At 34.2% G+C, this 21658-nt stretch overlaps 2 protein-coding genes across 2 annotated transcripts; both read left to right on the forward strand.

Annotated features, from left to right (window-relative positions):
- Window positions 1-10013: 10013 nt before the first annotated feature.
- On the forward strand, window positions 10014-17456 carry LOC147411276 (putative hexosyltransferase MUCI70). Its single transcript, XM_086446695.1, is given in 10 exon segments — window positions 10014-11001; window positions 11573-11890; window positions 12066-12279; window positions 12482-12591; window positions 12683-12882; window positions 14162-14265; window positions 15919-16106; window positions 16214-16342; window positions 16345-16412; window positions 17010-17456. Coding segments are annotated over 10 exon segments (1827 nt in total). The 5' UTR covers window positions 10014-10739; the 3' UTR covers window positions 17244-17456.
- Window positions 17457-18660: 1204 nt separating this feature from the next.
- On the forward strand, window positions 18661-19624 carry LOC147411277 (uncharacterized). Its single transcript, XM_086446699.1, has one exon. It carries the CDS (start codon window positions 18820-18822, stop codon window positions 19252-19254), a length of 435 nt encoding a protein of 144 aa, XP_086302825.1. The 5' UTR covers window positions 18661-18819; the 3' UTR covers window positions 19255-19624.
- The last annotated feature ends 2034 nt before the right edge of the window (window positions 19625-21658 follow it).

The raw sequence follows: 21658 nt of genomic DNA on the forward strand, positions 1-21658 counted from the left end.
CTAAGTCATCTCAGACGAGTTTTGCGATACATTTGAGACGTCTCTTTTAAAAAATCAAAAAATTAAACATAAGATATTAAATCTCGGTCAAAAAAGTGACTTGTGAGTTGATCTCGTTCAACTCTGATACCAAGTTATCGATCGATACGTCTCGATCTTGTAACAGTTTTTAAACCATGGTTTCTACCATATTGGATTAGACTTGCACTCTCTAGGTAGAGAATTTGAGTTTTGATAAAGATCTTATCTAAAATTTTATTAAATCAATTCTATGTCAATTGTTTATCGATGTGATAGGAATCTGATCAAATAAATGATATTATATAGGGTCGGGATTGGGGCATAATTATTTGTTATATTTGGACTCATAAAAAATAATTCATTTAAGGATGAGTCTTGATAATTTGACGTTCTTTTTTATACACCCCCTTCATAGAATCGTAGATCATTTGCTTCGAGATACACAAAGACAAAGATTTAGGGTTCTATGAATTGCCAGGTTAGAAAGTATACAAAAAAGAGCGTTAGATAATCACAATTCTATAAGAATACTATAGTTTTGCCCATGCATACTCACAACTATCAACTTTGGGATTAAGAGGGTGAAAGAGGTAGAAAGGGCAAAGACAATAAAATTGGGGGGATATTATTTTAAAAAATATATTAAAAGAAGAAAAATCAATAAAATTGAAGAGGCATTTTAGGGAAGTGGGGATAGGAAATGAACTAAAGTTGAAACTACTACTTGAGATACGTGGAAATTGAATCAAAACTACTCTTTATGGGGAAGACAATTGTTTTATTTTATTACATACCTACAATCATGAGAGTTAAATCAAGAAATTCAATAGCTAAGATAAAACATGTACCTTAAATATACAACATATATCTTTACTTTGAATCCCAATATTTAGATGTTGTATGTATGTGTAAAAGGTCATGTGGACTGAAGGTCCATGATCAAGGTCCTCGTTTGGTTAGCCAAGTTGGCCCAAAAAACACTTCGTACCTATTTATAATTCAGATTAGGTATAGAAAAAAATTATTTGTTTGGTTAAAGGCTTTGAAAGTGGACAACCACTAAATTCTCATATTTAAATGCATTTATCAAAAGTGCATATACATGTGAGAGTGTGTGTGTGTGTGTGTTACAGTTGACATCAACTATGGTATTTATATAATTACAAAATTAATATTTTTTATATAATATTCCTAAAGTATGTTTAAAAAAATTAACTTAACAAAGGATCATAAAAGATGAAAATAGTCTATCTAAATACATCTTTCATGATTTGAATATTTTTTTATTCACTAGTCATAAAATTAAGGCCATTACCTCACATGCATGGCATGTGTCCTTCCCCTAATGAATGAAGAGTAACAAAACGGGTGTTTGGCAATGTAATTTAAGACTTAATTAGCAACGGAAATGGAGGGCTACACATAATTACCTTTATGGGCATTCTTTAAAAGATATCAATTTTTTTTTTTGAATCAAGGTATACGAGCCTTTTAGAGCACTTGATTAATCCTCAGTGACTCCGAGGGGGTATTCAAACTCAAGATCTCAATTTCTTGACGCGTGCTTTGGCCATCTCACCAACCCATAAGTGGCTTTTTCTTTATTAAAAAAAAAAAGGAAGAAGTCATTGTTGTTCCCACTTGGATAGGCTTTTCATACTTGTTGTGAGTAACCAAACATCTAATCCTTGTGAGGTTTACAAAAGCAGTGTTTCCAAAACTGGATCGAGGGCCATGTTTACCATTGAACCAGGGAATCTCTCCAACAAAAACCATCTTTATTTTTTATTTTTTATTTTTTTAATATTCATCATGGTTTAAAATGATATAGTAATTACCAGGGGCGGAGCCAGGATTTTGCCCATGTGGGAGCGACCAAGAGTAGAAAAAATTTTGTGGGGACAATTAAGAGTGAAAAAAATAATTGTGGGGTCAACTAAGAGTCTTGTGGGGGCAAGTGCCCCCCACTATAAATCCGATATTGGTAATTACAAAATTTAAGAATTTTACACTAAAAGAATTACATTTATACCATGATGTGTGAATCTCACTTTATATCATAACTCCTTTATAGTAGTGATGCAATGCATGAGCTTGTTGTCTTTTACACATAGTGTTGTGTGCTAATTTCCATTTTGTTTGTTGTTTCAGTTAGTAACAATGTGTAGTAGCAGATGTTAAAGTTAGTTATCTGTTGAAATTGGTTAGTTGTTACTCTATATTACCTTTATTGTATTTTAGTTTGTTTTTTGTTTTTTTCAGAAGAAAACTTAGGATTTATCTCTCATTTTCTCACTGATTTGAGATCGGATTGTCATCATTTGTTATCAATATGAAGCATTTAGCGGCTTATTATGTTGTCAACGTGGATGATTTTGATGCTACTCCAACTCGAAGACAAGTTTTTCTATAGAGGAGTTTGATGCAATGCATGAGCTTGTTGCCTCCTACACTTAGCATTGTGTGCTAATTGTCTATCTAAAAATAGGTGTAACCTTCACTGTGTTTTAGGTTTTTTTTTTTTTGTACTCTTTAGATTTTATAAACAAAAATAAGAGTTTTAGCTCGATTACTTTCTCAATCATAATTTTCTAAAGGAAAATTCGAATTTATCTCTCATTTTCTCACAGTTTTGATGTCAGATTGTCATCAAATGGTAAAACCATCTCCCCTAACATTTTTAATGTAGGTCCTTGTAGTAAAAATTAACAAATAAGAAGAAATTTGATCCCAAAAATCATTATTGTTATAGTGAGAGAAGGATAGGTAATGTTTATCCAAATTCACATTACGTAATTTAAAAAAATTAAAAAATATGTACCCTTTCATCTTATCACCATATCCCATGTTAACATACTTGTATTTTAATTAAAATGACTTACATCTTAGCATGATAAAATATGCTTGCATTTGAATTTTTTTACAAGAGATAAGTCATACCATTCTCTCCCTATCTTATATTTAAGATTTTCCAAAATCTACAACTTCTCTCCCGTCCGATCTCTCTCTAAATTTCTAACATTAAATACACATCATATATCTCCTTCCTCCCTCTTTGAAGCTAATAAACCCATTCAACTATCTTCTTTCTTATCATCAACAATGAGTATTTTACAATTTTATTGAATTGGACTGTGTCATAAATTGATGTTGTTGGGTTGATGATGACAAGTAACAAATCTTTAAGATTCATCGAAGCTTTTAATGTTTTATTTTACTTTAAGGATGTGTTTGATTGTATGGAAAGTCATTTTCCATGGAATTTAAAATCCATGAAAAAATTGAAGTAGAAAATGAGTAGGGTGAAAACATCAAATTCCATTGTTTGACTGCATTTAAGAAATATCAGGAAAAAAAAAGGAGAGAGAGAAAGAGAGAAAAGGGTTAGGACGAAGGGAGGGTGAGAAGAAAAAAAAAAGAATAAGGAGGATGATGGTGGCTATAGATGGCATTGACGACGACTATGGCGATGATGATGGTAGTGATTATGTGGTGATGGTGGGGAAGAAGAGAGGAGGATGTGGTGATGGTGGCGACGACGGAGGTGAGGGAAGAAGAAAGAGAGAGAAAGAAGGTGACCGGCAATGGTGACGGCGATGGTAACGATAACGATGGTGAGGTTGAGTGTGATGGTGGTGAGAAAGAAAAAGAAAAAGGTATTTTGGGAATAGAAATTTTAGATGAATTTCACTTTCCTGCCCATATGGGTGAGAAAGTGAAATTCATGATATGGTGGATCTTTTGATTGATGTGAAAAATGAATTTTCATGGACATATACAATCAAACACTTGAAAAATGTCATTTTCCATGGAAATTGATTTTTCATGTGCAATCAAAGCATAATTATTAATATTTATTATTTGCATTTCCATTTTTACTCATGTGTGATGGATGTGCATTCTTGTCATTAAGAATAATTAAAAATCTTAGTATGAAGAAATGGAAGAACATAATTATTGAAACATGTATAAATTCTTTTCGTAAGAAACCTTCTTCAAATATACATATATAGAATTGGGAGAGATGAGTTTCACTTCCCATAAAAAAATATTAAATGGGTAATTTTCCTTTTATTAAAAATCATATTAAATTAAGATTGAACATTTTTATTTGTTATGGGATTGCTTTCTAGGATTGAAAAATATGAACAATGGCCTCCATTGCCCAAAATTCCACTTGTCTCAATATTTTGGGCCAACTTGCTAATTTATTCCATCCCACCATTTTGTGTTCACATGCACTAAAATCCAGCCTAACTGATGATTTAAATCCGTTGGATTTATTTCTCAATGATGGGTGGAAATATAGACACCGCGTTTTAATGGCCAAAAAGTCACCAAGAAACACTTTTAAGTCAAGTTCAAATGTTTGGCACACCATTTTGTGGACCTACATACCAAAATTTGGCATAATTGATGAATTCTAGCCATTGAATTTAATATTTTCATCGCGAAAGTGCAAACCTACCCACCAATGGACAAACATCGATTACAAAAAATACTTGAATCTAATAGTTTGATTTGATGAACTAGATTGAGTACCAAAATGTCATTGCAAGTGAACCCCCAAAGACTTGTCTTGTGGTATGTAAAATAGCCATAGATTTTGGTTGGTTGCTCTACTTGTGTGTTGTACAAGAATAGAGCTCTAAAATCAGTAAATTGTGTTATTTTATTATTATATATTTCATAATATTTGCATGTGAGTTAAGTTAGGAGAATAGTGTTTTTATGAAAGAATATTATTACTTGTAGAAAAAGACAAAAGAAAAAAAAAAAACCAACTCTAGTGGTACTTCACAATATTAGGATCCACTTAGTATATGATACAAGATGTCTTACTTAAAAAAAAAAAAAATGCTTAATGGAAAAACTTGATAAAAATACTAATATCGAGATCATGATAGGTAAGTATATCGTTTAGACTATCACACCGACTTATTACTTTTATGATACCTTGATTAATGAAATTCATTGGGACATCTAGGCATGCCACATGCCTATCTCCCTCCTTGTCATCATCTTCTTTGATAAATCAACGAAGAAGACATTAGAAGTCTCAGTGCATGCTCATACTTGTTTTCTTCTTCTTCTTAGATAGTATGGTTACTTGAAAAAATATGTGCTCGTATCTTTTATTTTATTTTCCTTTTTTGTTTTTATTTTTTGATTATATACCTTAATTAATTTAAACCAAAGAAAATATTTTTTGATTGTCTGCATTGGACACTGAGTTGATCTGGTAGTGCATAGAGAACCGTTGATTTTCTAATTTGTATCTTGAGAAAATAAATCTATGGTTATCTGTGCATTGTCAGGCCAACTCAGTGTTGAACCTAGTGTCCAATGCAAGTAATGTAGCACGACTCATAACTTTATTATTATTATATGATGTGTTATAGATTATTTGTAATGCATTGCATCATTGGGCTTAATCCATTTGCAATTTTATATTGTTTGACCCTAAAAGGATCAGACAACATATCCAAGAAGTTGTGTTTTTACCCCGATTTTTACTAGTAAATGTGAAAAAGTGGGCCTCGAAAAAGTTTAAAAAGATGACTTGAGAAGATAAAGTTTTTCGGCCGATACACATTTTCTCCTTTGACATTTCTTTCTATTTTTGCTTGAGATTTATTAGATCATTTGAGATTGGATTCCACCCAAAAATAAATAAATGACAACAATCATTTTCAAATTAGCTCATAAAGTTGGGTGTTGTTAGCATGTGCCTAAGGGCACACGTTAACATGCATTAAATACACCTAAATTTTTTTTACCACTTAAGATGCTCTCAAAAAATTAATTTTCTACCAAAAATACCCTCCAATGCTTATTTGCAAAGTGTACTCAATGCATCTTAACATGTGCCCTAATTAGGGCACATGTTAACGAAATCCGATAAAGTTTTACCACTAAAGTTATTTTAGTTACCTTGAACTGCTCTCAACATCTCACTCCCCTCCCTCCCAAGTAAATCTATACCAGCTATGATTTTAAATCTCATTTGATACGTCTTCGTATCGTCTACCAACAAGACGGATGGACAAGTCATATGTATCAGACGAGATTTAAAATCACAATTCATTTTTCTCATTGTTGAACGAGATGACTCAAACATATTGGGAAATTCGTTCAAGACGACTCAATCTCGTTCATGGACGAGATGAGACGTTAAAACGAGTCCTAAAACCATAATACCAACCTCGTCAAAGAGTTTTCATGAGTTCATTTCTTGGAACATTGTAACATAAACAACTAAACAATGTGAATCAAGATATAAGTTTACCTTCCTCGAGAAAGAAAAAGATGTTCTTCAAGTTAATGAGCCAGTTTGATGAGTTGGAATGGAATCATAGGGCACCATGCAAGTTTGTCATTGAAACCCCTTTGATTCGGCTCCAATCTTATTTAAATGGGTAGAGTTTTCAAACTTAGCAAAGCATGGCAATGATTTCTTTCCCTTATATGTTTTACATTTTTTTTTCTTCAAATAAAGAATTTGAATGTTTGATTGATACAAAATAAGATTTTGTGCTTTATTTCCGATCTCTAAAAAAAATATATAGTTTTTGATCAAATTTAACAAGCATGAAATAGGTTAGTCTAAACTATTTTTACTCATCTTTATGAATTGGCGAAGTAAGGTTGATTATTCTCTTATTACCGATTGTTCGATTTTTCAGTGCTTTCTAACTCTTGACGAAGCGAGAAATAAGACATTTGACCATCAGTCTCGAGGTATTGAGGAAATTGAGAGAGAAAGGCGAAATGGCACAAGAGGGAGTAGCATCGAATCAAACCTGACTCGATGCATACCAATCTTATCCCAAAACCAATTTTTAAAATCTATAATACGGAGTCATTGCAAAGTTTAAACATGGTCTAAGACCAAGATGACTTATCCAAGTCACATTGGTATCATTCTTGAATAACCAATTTAGCATCTTAATCTGCTAGAGTCAATTGGGTTTTTGTATTTTTTATAAAAAAAATATTTTTACTGATAATTTAAAATTAGGTCTGGAAACCTGGGTGTATTGGAGGGTAAACCAAGGCTCAACCCAAGTGGTAGAACCCTCAACCTGGGATCAACCCAAGCTCGATCTTCAAAAATCGGGTTGAGCTCGGGTCAACCCAAATTTGATAGTTTTGGGTGGGTTGACTCATTCAATATCCCTAATTTTATTTTAATCAATAAATATATATTTTATCTTAAAAAATATACATAAAAAGTAAAACCCACTAATAAATAAATTCACATACAAACTCCAAATGCATCATTGAGAGAATATTTAGATTAACCATACTTAGGGCCTGATTGATTCAGCTGTCAGCTTCTGCTGTCAGAATCTGCTGTCAGAATCTGCTGTTAGAATCTGCTGTCAGAATCTGAAACACTGAAAAGCTTGCTTGATAGAGCTTTTTAAAAGTGCTGTGCTGTCAGAATCTGGCAATTACTGCTTGATACAGCTTCAAGAATTTGCTGTATTAGGGTAAAATGACCAAAATACCCTTAAAGTTGATAATGCACCCAGAATACATTAAAAATTACCAGAATACTCCTATAATTATATAATTACACTAAATATATATAATATAATGAAATTATATAAAAATTAAAATAATTATTATTTTAATTTTAAAATGTCTATAAAAATTATAGAAAAATTTATAATTCTATAGAAATTTCGGCAGCATCTCCTCTTAAAAATGGACATATGAAATTTTCCTGATAAACAAAATACCTGCATAATATACATTCTGACATCATTTAAACATCCAAAATTCACATTGTACATAACACATCCACATTACATCGTATATACATAACACATCCACATAACATCTAATATACATTCTGACATCATTTAAAGAAACTTCCTTTTTATTTGTAATTATTTACTACTCTAAATAAATACTTTGTTGCTAATTGTATGACTATAAAGATAGAAGGTAGGTAGGGGTGAGGGTGGGGGGAATATTTCAGAATATTTTGATTTTTTTGGGTTTTAATTGGTTCCGTTTCAGATTTTTATTGGTCCCATTCATTCCAATTTTTGACGTCAAATCGAACTCTAACCAATTTTTTTTTGTTCGGTTCAATCCTGGTGGATTCGGGTTCGGTTCAAGTTCGATCCGGGTTTTAGGTAAAATGTACACCCGTAACTAGAGGTCAAAGGTGATGGAATTTATTTTTCACAACGGTTTAATGGTAGGTTGAAACAATGGAATTTTGGGTAGAAAATACAATGACTTTTAACAAAGGTTAAGGAGAGGTGGTAAGCGATGGATTGCGATATTATTGGCATTTGATATTGGTGTATGAATTTTATTATAGCGATAAAACCCCATAGTATTTTAAGAAATAAATCATGATAATTCCTACAAATTTCACTATAATTTCCAAAAAATAACTACTATTAATTCCACACAATATAGAAAGAGAGCTACCATCTCAGATTCCTACATGGAAACAATCAATTATCTAATAAGTACTCCAAATCCTCTAATTTGTCTTTAAAATACCCATTTTTCAATTTGTAACGTAGAGGATCTATACACCATCAACTAACAACCTGATTAAAAGAACAAGATAAACCCAGATTTCACTTATCCAAATTTTCGTTGAATCCAAGTTTTTACCCAAATCAATTTGGAATGGAAGAATATCGTATTTGGGTACACCCGATCATTTGGAATGGTGAATAAAAATAAATAACAAAAATAAGCAAAAATTTATGTTAATCGAACAAGAAATTGGTGAATATTATTTGTTTCTATCATAATTTTTTAATAAAAAGCTAACAAGAAATTTAAAATTACAAAAACCCTAATAGAGAGTTTTCTGTTCATCGAACATTCATGTTGGAATTTCGTAAAAAATCGAAATCCATAACAGAGAGAGCGAGAGAGAGAGAGAGAGAGAGAGAGCTCACGGCGAATGAATCGAAAGCCGATCGGAAAAGAGGCAACGGAGAGATTGAGTTCACGGCGGAAAACTGATCGGCGTCGTCGTCAGTTTAACCAAGACAACATCTTCGTTGTCGTCGATGGTAAACGATCGGAAAACTGATCGGCGTCGTAGAGGTGGGTCACCGTTAGCTGTCGGAATCGATGAGAGAGAGACTGTGTGTGATATGGATGGATAACAGTCGAAGTTATAATCGCGGACTGAGCGTGTAAATTCGATAAATGGTGAAGGGTATATTTGTCATTTCACTACGACGCGTTAAAACGCAGCTGCGCGAAACGGCTCACATGCGCTTTTCAAAACTCCGTTTTTTTTTTCAAATTTGCGTTTACAACTTCAAAACGCCGCGTTTAGAAGTGATATCAAGCACGCGAAATTTCGTAAAATCTCGCTTTTTGACGCAAACGCCGGTAAAGCCGCGTTTAGAAGCGCAATCAATCGCACCCTTAATCAACACCCACATTAATAATATCCAATTGTCCACGAGCCTTAATAATAAGATGAAATAAAAAAAACTTAAACAAAAAATATATATAATTACTATAAAAATATTTGTACATTAGTATAAAGGCATCGGGTTCGAATTGAGTTGGTTGTTCGATCCCTCAACCTGAATTGAGGCCTGGTTTAGGCATTCTAATCCAAGCTCAACTCATTTTTTACATAACTCAGTCCACGCTCACCCATCAATTAACTCGTCCAGATTGCAGCCCTACTTAAAATTCGTTAAATAAATAAAAACATGATATTGTGATTAAGCATGTTTTAATCACCTTATTTAAAAAAATTATATTTATTTAAATATATATTAATATTATAAAACGAGTTAAATGATTTATCTCGTTTCATACTAGATGACTCAAACGAGTCAGCTCGGATCTGTGGAGGTCGAACGAGACCGAATACCGAGTTTTAAAATTATAACAGACAACAATTTTTACACCCCTTCTCGTTTTTTTTTTTTTTTCCATCATATAATGCAATAAAAAAAATAACTTTAAACGATAAATACTGCAAAATTTCCCACTCTAAAAACAGCTGCTAAAAAAAAAAAAATGCCCAAATTCGAAGAACTCATGATCCAGATTTGGAGATACAGAACAGAGCAGTTATAGAGAAAGGGGGGGAGAAATTTTGCAGAATATTGCCCTAGAATTTGATTTCAGATGCTCGTAATCGAGGAGGACGAAGAGGCAACACATCTTTATGATTTCTGCTTCGATCACGAAAAAATAATCTTCGATTTCTTATTAGAACTTGCAGGCTTTTTTTTTTTTTTTTTTTTCTCTCCTAGTTATAAGGCTTGATCTGCTAGTTTGATTCGGATTCCTAATTAGATTTGGATTCATATTCGTGTTTCTATTATTCTAGTCATTGAAGTTTCCACAATTCTATTTCTAGTAGGATTGGATTTAAATTTAGTATTATTTAAATCAGTAATTAATTTGGATATTATCTTTTCCAGAGAGATTAATTTTATTTGAGACGTGTTTCTATTTTTTCGTCCCCTCCCCGCCCTCTTTTCTCTGATTTGATTATTATAGAGTGAGATTTTGAAGGAAATAGGCTGGGAGCATTGATTTGGATTTGTAAGAAAGTTTTGAGATTTAGCAAAATTTTAGAAGTGGGTTTGAATTTGGGGTATAATTCGGTGAATTTAACCTTATTTTAGAGGGATTTTGAATGAGAGAGTATTTAGAGGGAGAAGTGAGATGAAAGGGAAAACCTTGGGTTTGGAGGGACGATGACTGGAGGGTCATTGGGTCTACGGACAGGTAGTTATGGATCATTGCAACCACAATTGCCGAATAGTGTTTTGTTGCCGATTCAAACAACGCCCATTATTGTGCGAAAGCCTTCGAAGATGTTGTTGTCTAGTTCAAGAGAGAAGGAAAAGTTTCTTCCCCGGATCTGCAAATTTGCCGGTCGAAGGAGAGTTGGAATGTTGCTTCTTGTGGCTGTTTCTGTTGTGGTTTTCATGTCTGTTTTATCTTCCATCTGTAAAGGTTTGCTTGTTTGATCATCTTCAGTTTGATTTTACTTTTGGTTTTTCTTATGTTTGAAAGACACTGAATCGGCTAATCATATATCTTTGGATTTTGTGTGCTAAAGAAACAATTTTGTTTATTCTAACTCTGAATTGGTATAATGGGTAGTGAGAATCATGCATCATTATTCAGTAGTTATAGTTATATGGTTGATGCATATTGCCTTGTTGACAAGTCGAATACTTAATCAAGACATATACATGTGTGATGTCACCACCACTTCAGTGAGTATCACTGAGGAGATCTCGATGACAAGAATCGACCTGATAGAAAAATCCGTTATCCTCTTACTTGTTTTCTTCTGGATAGGTCGCCTTGTTTGTTCTTACTGTCCACAAGAATGCAATAGATCATATAATAAAGATGATATAATTGGCTTGATTTTTATTTTTTAATTTAGCTTAGGAAACATTCTGGTTGGAACTAGTGAACGGTGGTTGCTTGCAAATGTTTGCCATGTTATTTCAGTTTTGGTTATTTGTCATTATTATTTTGTTTAAGGAAATAACCTCTCATGACTTGTTTTCAGATGATGATGCCTCGGAAAACCCTGAATCACAACATAGGCCTACTATACATATCCAAAACAATATACCCAATGGAAGCATCTCATCAAATTATCCAGAATCTTCTATGGGTTTTGTAGAACAAGATAACAAGAAGATTAATCAAGATCTAAATAAGGATGATAATTTTTCTCTACCAATTTTCATGCCTGTAAGTGGTGAAAATAAATCCCAACCTATGCCTCCCATTGTTGTTGGGAATGCCCTTCCTTCAGTGCATCCGTGTGAAAATTTTGCATTTCCACCCCCTCCAACTGATAGAAAGCGGACTGGCCCACGCCGTAAGTCTTACTAATTTCAAGATTTCAGATGTCCATGTAATATGTTATTGAATAGTATTCTATAGATGCTATCTTTACAACATCGATGCATATGGCCATGTAAAATATGTATTAACAATGATAATAATTATTATTACCATGGTACTCAGTTTATCTTGGTGGTTTTCTATTTCAGCATGCCCGGTATGTTACTTGCCCGTTGAGCAGGCCATTGCTTGGATGCCTACTAGCCCATCAACGTTTCCTGTGCTCAGGAATTTAGGTTATATTACTGAGGAAAATCCGATTAGAACTGAGACATTTGGAGGCTCTGATTTTGGTGGATACCCTTCTCTAGAGCAAAGGAATGATTCTTTCAATATAAAAGAGTCAATGAATGTGCATTGTGGGTATGGTTCATTCTCCTTGTCAAATTTGCTTTGATATTTTAAGAACTACTCAGGGATCTTCTCTTAAAGAAATATATGATCTATTTCTTACTTTACCCTTCCATCTATACATATTTCATAACAGGGAATAATGTAGCTGTTTTTAACCTTACTCGCTTCCTGCTTATTACATGTCTTGATTAATGTGTACTTTATCAATCAGGTTTGTTAGAGGAAGTAAACCTGGTCGCCAGACTGGATTTGACATTGATGATGCTGACCTTTTTGAGATGGAGCAGTGCCGTGGGATAGTTGTTGCATCGGCCATATTTGGTATTGCCGAGCATGCCAACTCTTGTATCATTTTTCTTTCCTTTTCTCAAGCTGATTGCTGTCTTTTTCTAATGAACGTGCTGTTTACCAGGAAATTATGATGTAATGCAACAGCCAAAGAACATTAGTGAAACTGCAAAGAAAAATGTTTGCTTTTTTATGTTTGTGGATGAAGAGACGGAAGCATATATGAAGAATTCTAGTGCCCTGGACAATGGAAAGATGGTTGGGTTATGGAGAGTTGTTGTTGTCCGTAACCTTCCCTATATTGATGCAAGACGCAATGGAAAGGTAAGTTTGGTTCTTACTACGCTAGATTATAATATGGTTCAGAGTTAGTCAAGTTGCAATAACTTATCCCCCCTCCCAAATAAAAAGTCAAGTTACTATTGTTGAGCATGGTACGAGGATATTTTGTTTGGGATTTAGACGTAAATAAAAACATCAGTTCAGATACAAAAAAGATGGCCTATTGACAGATTATTTTTCCAAAGAGAGTCGACCTTCTTGTTTGCACTTCCAAGTGTATGATTGTATAAAATATTCATGCCTATTTAATACCTTTTATGCATGATATTTACAAGTCAAATAGGCTATCCCTCGGGGAGACTCCATTCACCACTACGGCATTTTTCGGAAAATCTTTAAGCCCTAAAGAAGGACCTCACCTTAATTTTAAGTGCCAATTGCACCAAAATAGACATTCAGATTTTAGCTTTTATCATGCCTTATGATTGCTGTTGCCCCAGGGTTGGTGGTGGAATACCCTATTTTAGTATCTTTCTTCTTTGGACCACTTAGGCATCTCCTTTTCCTTACAATCGCAAATCACTTGCTAATTTTACCTCACCATACTACCTCCAGTGATCTTGGAATTTCTTCAATATAGAGACCAAACCAATGAGTTTGAGTTTGGTGATGTCAAAGATGATGGTGCTTGGTCTATAGTTTTGCTGGAAAGTCATTTTGTTCCTTATTCCACACCCACCAGTAAAGAGCAAAATGTGGGACCTTTAATAGATATTTTTTCAATCGCTTGATATCAAGCATGTCCAAGGCCCAATTGATACATGAGGCTCTCCTTTCCATCATCTCAATCGAGGAAGATGCTTTTATTGACAAAATACTGATTTTAGATGAAGTTGTGGTGACTAATGAGTGCGTATACATCCCGATTAATTCAGGAACTTTGGGTTTTGTTTGTAAGAATGATATGGAGAGATGGCATGATCATTTTTGTTGTGGAATTCTAGATTATCTTCTAGGAAGCACGGGGTCTCAAATGGAGAAGATGAGTGAGAAACAAAAGAATAATCAAAAGGTTCAGTGATTGATGGATGTCATAGATCAGTTTGACTGTAGTGATGCCAGGCAAAATGGATCTCATATATTATTTTAAGGGTTTCTGTTTGTTCTGTTCAGTAAAATGGATCACGTAGATTAATGGTTGTAGTATTTGTTTGACATGAATAAGCTTCATAATTTATATATTGAAACTTCTTGTCCTAACTATTTATTCCAGTGTTTACTAGTCTGTTAGATGGTTTTGAACCGAATGTACTTGTGGCAGGTTCCGAAGCTTCTGCTACATAGGATGTTCCCCAATGCTCGGTTTTCTATTTGGATTGATGGAAAGCTTGAGCTTGTTGTGGATCCATATCAAATTCTTGAGAGGTACGTTTTACTACCTTCTTTTTCCGCTAAGCTTGCTGTGGTTTGATTTGTAGTAGTTAAATGAAGTTAAGTTCAGCATTCCAAAGTTTCCACCATACGTTATTTTCCAGAATGTTGTTTGGTTGAGTAGATAGGATGATAGTTTGAGCTTAAGGGATCTTGTACAATTAATTTTCAACGCAGACGTGGTTTAGGGATCCTTGTCATCAGTTGTATTCGTTATCTCATTTGATCTTTTATGAACCTTTTATATGGATGAAATCTGGAACATCTTGGCGTCTTAGTAATTTAAATCATTTGGTTGTATAAATCTAAGTTGAAGATCTTAATTTTATCTGTGTTGGAACTTGTGAAATAACTTTTGTAGCAGACAATTGCTTTGATGCTTCTCTAAATTGTATGTATAATATCAATAATAAAAAAAAAATTGTATGCATAACTGGAAGAATCTATGCTCTGCATCTAAATCTGATTTAGGTGGGTGGATCATAGGGTGTAACGGCATGCTTTTTGGTGTGTATTGTGTATATATTGATGATTTTGAAGATATCTACGTGGCTTTAGATACCTATAATGGATGACACGGATTTTTTCAGCAGTCCCCAAAATTTTAAGATAACACTTTCATGATGATGATAACAATGATAGGTGGAATAGAAATTTAACACTTTAGGTTTTCCCCTCCACAGTATACAACATACAGTCGTAGAGGATTCATGAACCATTTTATAGGATGATTGATTCATATTAGTTAGTGTGTTGTTTTTGATCTGTTAAATCAACAAACTTTTATACCTTGCGAGACCTGCTCTTAGGCTTGTAGACTACTACTGCCTCACTTCCTCACTTTTGTTTTGGTGGTTGAACTGCTAATTACATTCCAAACTGTGGAACTGATATTCTCTGTCTATATATAGCCCAAACATAAGGAAGCATCGACAGTTCCCCTTTGAAGGTAAACAAAACTCAGTAGAAATTTATTTCCAGCCAGAGTGTTCATGGTTAGATGGTTACATTTATTTTTCATTTCTTTGTTCCTTTAGTTGTTTAGTGTTTATTTGAGTTAGATCGAGAGAAGAGCGCATGGAAACTTAAAAGCCTGTTTAAAATGCCCACAGACGAATGTTACAGAAGTCGAAACAAATATTGCTAAAAGAGATGATTTTTAAAAATGCACTCCTCATCTAGAGGTGTCATTCTTGGCTTCCTGTAAATGGAGATGGTCCCTTGAGATTGCCAAATAGGACTTCAAAAGTTCAGGAGTTGCTCCAAAAAGGGTGGCTGCTTATCAATTTCTATATTAGCTCCTTGATACATCCATTTGGTTTGCAATTCCTACCTTAAATGTCCCTCAAAAGGTTTGAGATTTGCTCACAAAGGTTTGTTGAGCTCATCTTTTAAATTATGTTTAGTCCATAATTCTTACTAAATTTTTGGTGAATGCCGAAACTCAAATTCTTCACGTGTTACTCTTACCACCAATTTTAATAAGAGATAATATGAGACAGAGAGGGGGTTGTCATCATTCTACTATGATATGTTGTATCTTGCTAATTGCACGTGTCCTCATACCTTGTCACAATAATATTTGCCACACCAGTTGTTTGGTTGTCCTTAATGTTTGTTTAGCTTAATGAATCTTTCGGTCTTCAGATTCTTGTGGAGGAATAATGCCAGCTTTGCGATCTCCCGGCACTACAGACGCTTCGATGTGTTTGAAGAGGCGGAAGCTAATAAGGCCGCTGGGAAATACAGCAATGCCTCCATTGATTTCCAGATTGAGTTTTATAAAAGGGAAGGCTTGACCCCTTATTCTGAGGCCAAGCTTCCAATTACCAGTGGTGGGTGCATGATCCTTTTGTTCCTTTTAAAAACCAAAAAAAAAAAAAAAAAATGTTCCATTCCTACATCTTAAATTGAGTTGTGCTTTATCGTTGGGCTTCTACAGATGTTCCTGAAGGATGTGTTATCATAAGGGAGCACATTCCCATTACCAACCTCTTTACTTGTCTCTGGTTCAATGAAGTTGATCGTTTTACTTCTAGGGACCAGATCAGCTTTTCAACCGTAAGGGACAAGATATGTCAAAAGTGAATTGGAGTGTCAACATGTTTTTGGACTGCGAAAGGCGTAACTTTGTGGTTCAGGTACTTAGTAGCATACTTAAAGCTGCATCTTTTCATATGGGAATGTTACTTATTCTCAAGAATCATTATTTGTTTCTCAATCGTCTTAAATATTTATTTATGATAGAGGATTGATCCCCTTAGTAACGGAAATACCCTACCTTCCCATGGTCAAAGAATTTTGACGAATGTGAGGTTGAGTAATCCCTCAATCAATTAAGGAGATCATGCCCCCTTATGATAATGGTATTTCTTCTATGGTTTAGAGTTAAAATAGTTGTGGTTTTGTCAATCTTCAAAAGCTGATTCTTAAAACAGTTAATATGAACCTTCAATTCATCAAAGATGAATATTCCTGAATTTTTGTGGACTCCACCTCTTCCAGTTTTCTTGGATGAGAATTTATACTTAGAACATCATCTGACTTTAAATACTTCGATTAATAATGGAAGAAATACTCCCTACTGTTGTTGTGGCTGGTGTGTTGGTTGCAATCTCTTTCTTTCGATCTATGAATCTTTTTAACTAAAAAATGGAACAGATAATGATCTATGTTGAAGGATTGCTTTTATGGGCTCTAGTACATGAGATTGCATATATATGATTGGTGATGTGCAGGCATATCATAGAGATGTGTTAGAGCAAATGTCCCCACCAATCACGACTGCTATTCATCCTTCACCAACTTTGATAAATGAACCACGGGGGGCATCATCATCCGAGGCTATCACTGATAGAGTTGCAAGGCCACCGATGAGGAAGATCCCAACAAAGCGTGGGAAAGAGAGGCGATCAGGTTCTAGGCGTCACCGCAAAACTTCCATGGGTGGTAGGGACAACAGTTCAATCTAATTATTTTTCTTCAAAATTATTTACGGCAGAGAGGAATACATGGGCAGATAATCGTAGTAGGTCTGTTTTTTGTTTTTGTTTTTTTGTTTTTGTTTTCAAAAAGAGAACAATATCTCTGATTTTTGTCTGGAATTTTTTATATCTATTCATTTACGTTGTAAATAATTTATTTCGAAATAAATATGATATGGGCTCCACTCCCTTCAACATCTAGTTGGTCATCTTGCTCGATTGGTGTACAATCTCCTTATGCCAATACAAAACTACCTCCAACAGAAGACGAGGCTCGAACATAACAGTGGTCGTAACGGTGCGCATTTCCATTATCGACCCCTTTATCAGTTTCTGGTTCGACGATTATTTTGCTTCTAGGGACTAAATCAACTTTTTTACTTGAAAGGGCCGATAATGTTGGAAGTAAATTTGGATTGTCAACATGTTTTCAAACTATGAAAGGTGCAACTTTGTGGTTCAGGTACTTATTGGAGCTGCATATGTCCATATGGGAATGTCACTTATTTTCGAGAATCATTATTTGTTTTCCAATTGTATTATCGTCCTTAATCATTTTATTATGATTGAGTTAATCGTCTTAAATAACTGAGATATGGTGAAATATACCATATCGCACACGTAGATATGGCATGCCCAAATGACAATGGTATTTCTTCTTTGATTAAGAATTAAAATAGTTGTGCTTTTGTCAATCTTCAAATTGCAAAATATTTCGCATACTGAGTATTGAGCACACAACCTACGGACTCTCACCACTTATTAGATTCGAAACATGATTTTAAAATTTGGTTTCGTGTCTCATCTCGGATGAGTTGTCCTATATGTTTGAGATTTCTCGTTCAAAAAAAAAAAAAAAAAAATGAAAGTAGGGAATCTTGTCTAAAAAATTGACTTATTTGTCTGTCTTGTCCATGCATGATACCAAGATGACTCGGTAGATACGTCTTGATCTAGGACGAGTTTTGAAACCATGATTCGAATTGCCATTGGGCCACCTCCTTGGGGTTCCCTTAATTTCAATAAGGGTGAAGATAATTTTGCAATTGCACTTTGTAAGAGGGTAAATATAATATTATTAATTTTATAAGGGTTATTATTAAAATTTTCATTAGTTAAAGGTTAAAAATTAAAATTGGTATTATGGGAGTTCTCACTTCCCAAGTCCCAACTCTTGTGGTGGACAAAGATTTTCATTTAACCATTATTTGATTTGTTAATGGCTATGAGGCTGTAATTGATTACAAAGCTTACAATTAATTGTGGGACCCATAATCCATTATATTAATAATTTTTATTTTCTCAAATAATTAATTACGCACATTATGACCTCCCTAGAAAACTAGATTAATTAATTACAAGGGCCTTACTACAACAGTTCTGTCGGTATTACCAGAAACAGTATCGAAATACGTCAGAATTTCGGATCGATTCCTCACTTCTTCTCCTATTTGTTCTAGAAAGTTAAAGATAGGGTTTTTAGGGTTTTATCATTGCGCCATGAATCCTAATTCAACCTTTGATCCCTGAATTAGGGTTTCGATTCCTAAACTTATTCCAATCGATGGGATCACCTGGTTTCGTGGTGATATGTGTCCTTCACTCAGTAGTCGCTTTTACTTGTGGAGCCCTAATGATGTTCTATCTTGATGAGATCTCAGCTTTCGGTCACGGAACCGAGACTGCAAGTAAGCTTTTGGGATCCACTCCTCACGATCAGCTCTTGATCGAGACCTCAGATTCTTTTGCTGGATTGTTACTCTGTGTGGTTGGTGTTCTTCTCTTCATGGTGTCGTTTGTTAAGGACAGAGAGTTTCAGAGCTTCTTCGCTAAAGGATGCGTGATCATCCATGTCTCCGCTGCTCTTTGGAGGGTTTATTTTGAGCGGAGACTCGAGGATCTCGCTCGCGATTGGCCGAGACAGGTCGTTGGAGATATCTTGTTGGCTGTTTCATGGGTTTTCTTCCTAGTATACTCTTGGAGGGAGAAATACGACTAATTTGATGATCGAGAGGTTTGGTTGTTTGTGGGTTTCGAAGATGAATGATCTCGGCGTTTCTTTCGAGCCGCATTGCTGAATAAGTTCATGGTTTGCCTGGTTCTGCCACTTAAAATTATGCTTTAAGGATCTTAGTGGACTACTTAGAAATTAAAGGCGTTGTAGAATTCTGATTTAAATTGTAAAGTTTGAATTTTTAGGCAAGTGGAGACAGGCACGATACGGGCTGTGGTTAATATGTTTGCATAATTTTTGTTTTGAACACACATCTGTGATTTTCCCCTTGTTTGTTTGTTTTATGTAATCTTCATCGTTGTAAATATTTTTTTTTCGTTTTAATAAGAATAAAAATATATGGCCTTTAATTGTATATTTTCTTCCTTTGTATGTTTAATTTTGCTTTATTTTTTTGTGTTCTTCTGATCTTGTTGTTTGGTGTTGATGTTGATATTGGTTTTCCTTAAACTAACCCATTGGGCAATTTCAAATGGCCAACATTTAGAAGTATAAGAAACTGCTCAAATTATTGGGAGTTGTATGTGCTACGGGCATGAAACCTCATATCGATTTAGCTCTAATGAGAGGTGAGAACCGCGATTGAGCTCGATTATAGTAATGATTTGTTTGTCCCCGTATCTTCTTCTCCACGAACTACGAGCATGATTTGTTCGCAGTAAGATTAATATGTGATGGTTGACTTATTGGGTTATATCTCATACTAGTGTGATCGGATACATTTGTTCCTATATGGCTATTAAGTGCTTGGCTTTGTTTTCCCCCCTTTTTTCAATATATTATACCTTTCAAATATATATATATATATATATATATATATATATATATATCATAGTTCCTGTACTAGATGTTTGCCGCAATGCTTTTCACCCTTTTATTGAGCTCTAGTTTTTCCAATGTTCATCCAAGCTAGTCCTAAATGGCTTTTTATAATGTGAGTTTCTTATTGACTTCATTCTGAGAAATTGCTGAGTTTTGTTACGAAGAGAGATTATTGGAGAATTAATCAGAAAGGTTAATAATGTTCAAAATAGTAATTTATGGGCACTTTTGTCTTGATTGGGCTTAAAATTATGGTTAATTGTGACTCCTTGGGTCTAGAGGATATATGGTTCTTAAGCACTTTTACTAAGATAAAGTCCTTCCACCAAAGGTCTACATAGAGCTTGTTTAGTTGCTCATGAAGGTGATTACCAGTTTACCACCAAAAGGTAGAGCATCTTTTAAAACAATCAATTTTAATTTCCTCCTTTTTCCTGGCTAAAAAAAGGGGAATATGATTTAGTTTCTGATCCTTGATTTTATGAATACTTTCCCTTTTTTGGATCACATTAATGTGTGGCATCTGTTAAACAAGCAGGTTAGTAGCTAGGTGAAGGGGGGTTTGAACCCAGGTCGTGGTATCAACACTCATATAATTTAACCAACTTATCAAGTTGGCCCTTCTATTTGTTTGTCAATTTCATCTTGTAAATTTGAAATTCTTCAATCAAATTCACTATAATTTGTTTGATTGTTTGATTTGCAGTTTTTTTCCCCTCTTTTACAGAATTGTCTTTTTCAACTCAATGCTGTATTTTCACCACCTTCACATAAAAAGATATTTATACATGCGTGCATATATTTAGCCTTTTTTGCATTAGTATTACCTAGTTGGTAATTTTAACCCATTAGATTCGGGTATTTCATTGTGTATGTGTGTTTTTTTAATGTACAGATCTACCCATTTTTGCATTTTCTGTTCATGTATGCCTTTTCTGCATTGGCTATGAATGTGTGATAAATATGCAATGTATCTGCACGTGGAGTTTATGGTGTTTTCGTTTATACTATTTTTTTTCTTCTTTGATATACTTTGTATCTGTATCATGTGGGTTTTGCATCTCTAGCTTACTTTTCGTTTATTACTGTTTTCTGACATGTTTCTTAAACTTTTTTTTGGGTCATGCTGGAGTGACCTCAAGATTGACATCAATTCTCACTTTACTGACATGTAAATGCGAACAGAACCATATATGTTTTTCACTCGTATCTCAATGAAAAGCATCTATGGTTCCGTATGCCCATCCACGTCTGCAAAGTGATGATCGATGTCAATCTTGAGGTTACTTCAGCATTACTCTCTTCTTTTTTTGTCCGCAATAGTTGTTTACCTGATTGACACAACATTTAACGTTTTAATGCATGTCTTGCCTATAACCCATTAATGTATTTGATCGATTCACTTGCAATCCATGCTATTTTTGTAGATTTATAGCTTCTTTTATGATACAGGAGCACATTCAATCTCTTATTGTCTCATGTTGGTCTTAATGAAATTTACGCTTACAAGAATCATCACACATCAGCTTGATCTGAGGTTGGATTTTAGTAAGATTGTTCCACTTCC

The sequence above is a fragment of the Akebia trifoliata genome, chromosome 1 (genome assembly GCF_017979445.1).
Source record: "Akebia trifoliata isolate Shusen 1 chromosome 1, ASM1797944v1, whole genome shotgun sequence".
NCBI lineage: Eukaryota > Viridiplantae > Streptophyta > Magnoliopsida > Ranunculales > Lardizabalaceae > Akebia > Akebia trifoliata.

Excerpts from the sequence above, each read along its gene's own strand:
- LOC147411277 (XM_086446699.1), top strand. The coding sequence starts at position 18,820 with ATGGGATCACCTGGTTTCGTGGTGATATGTGTCCTTCACTCAGTAGTC.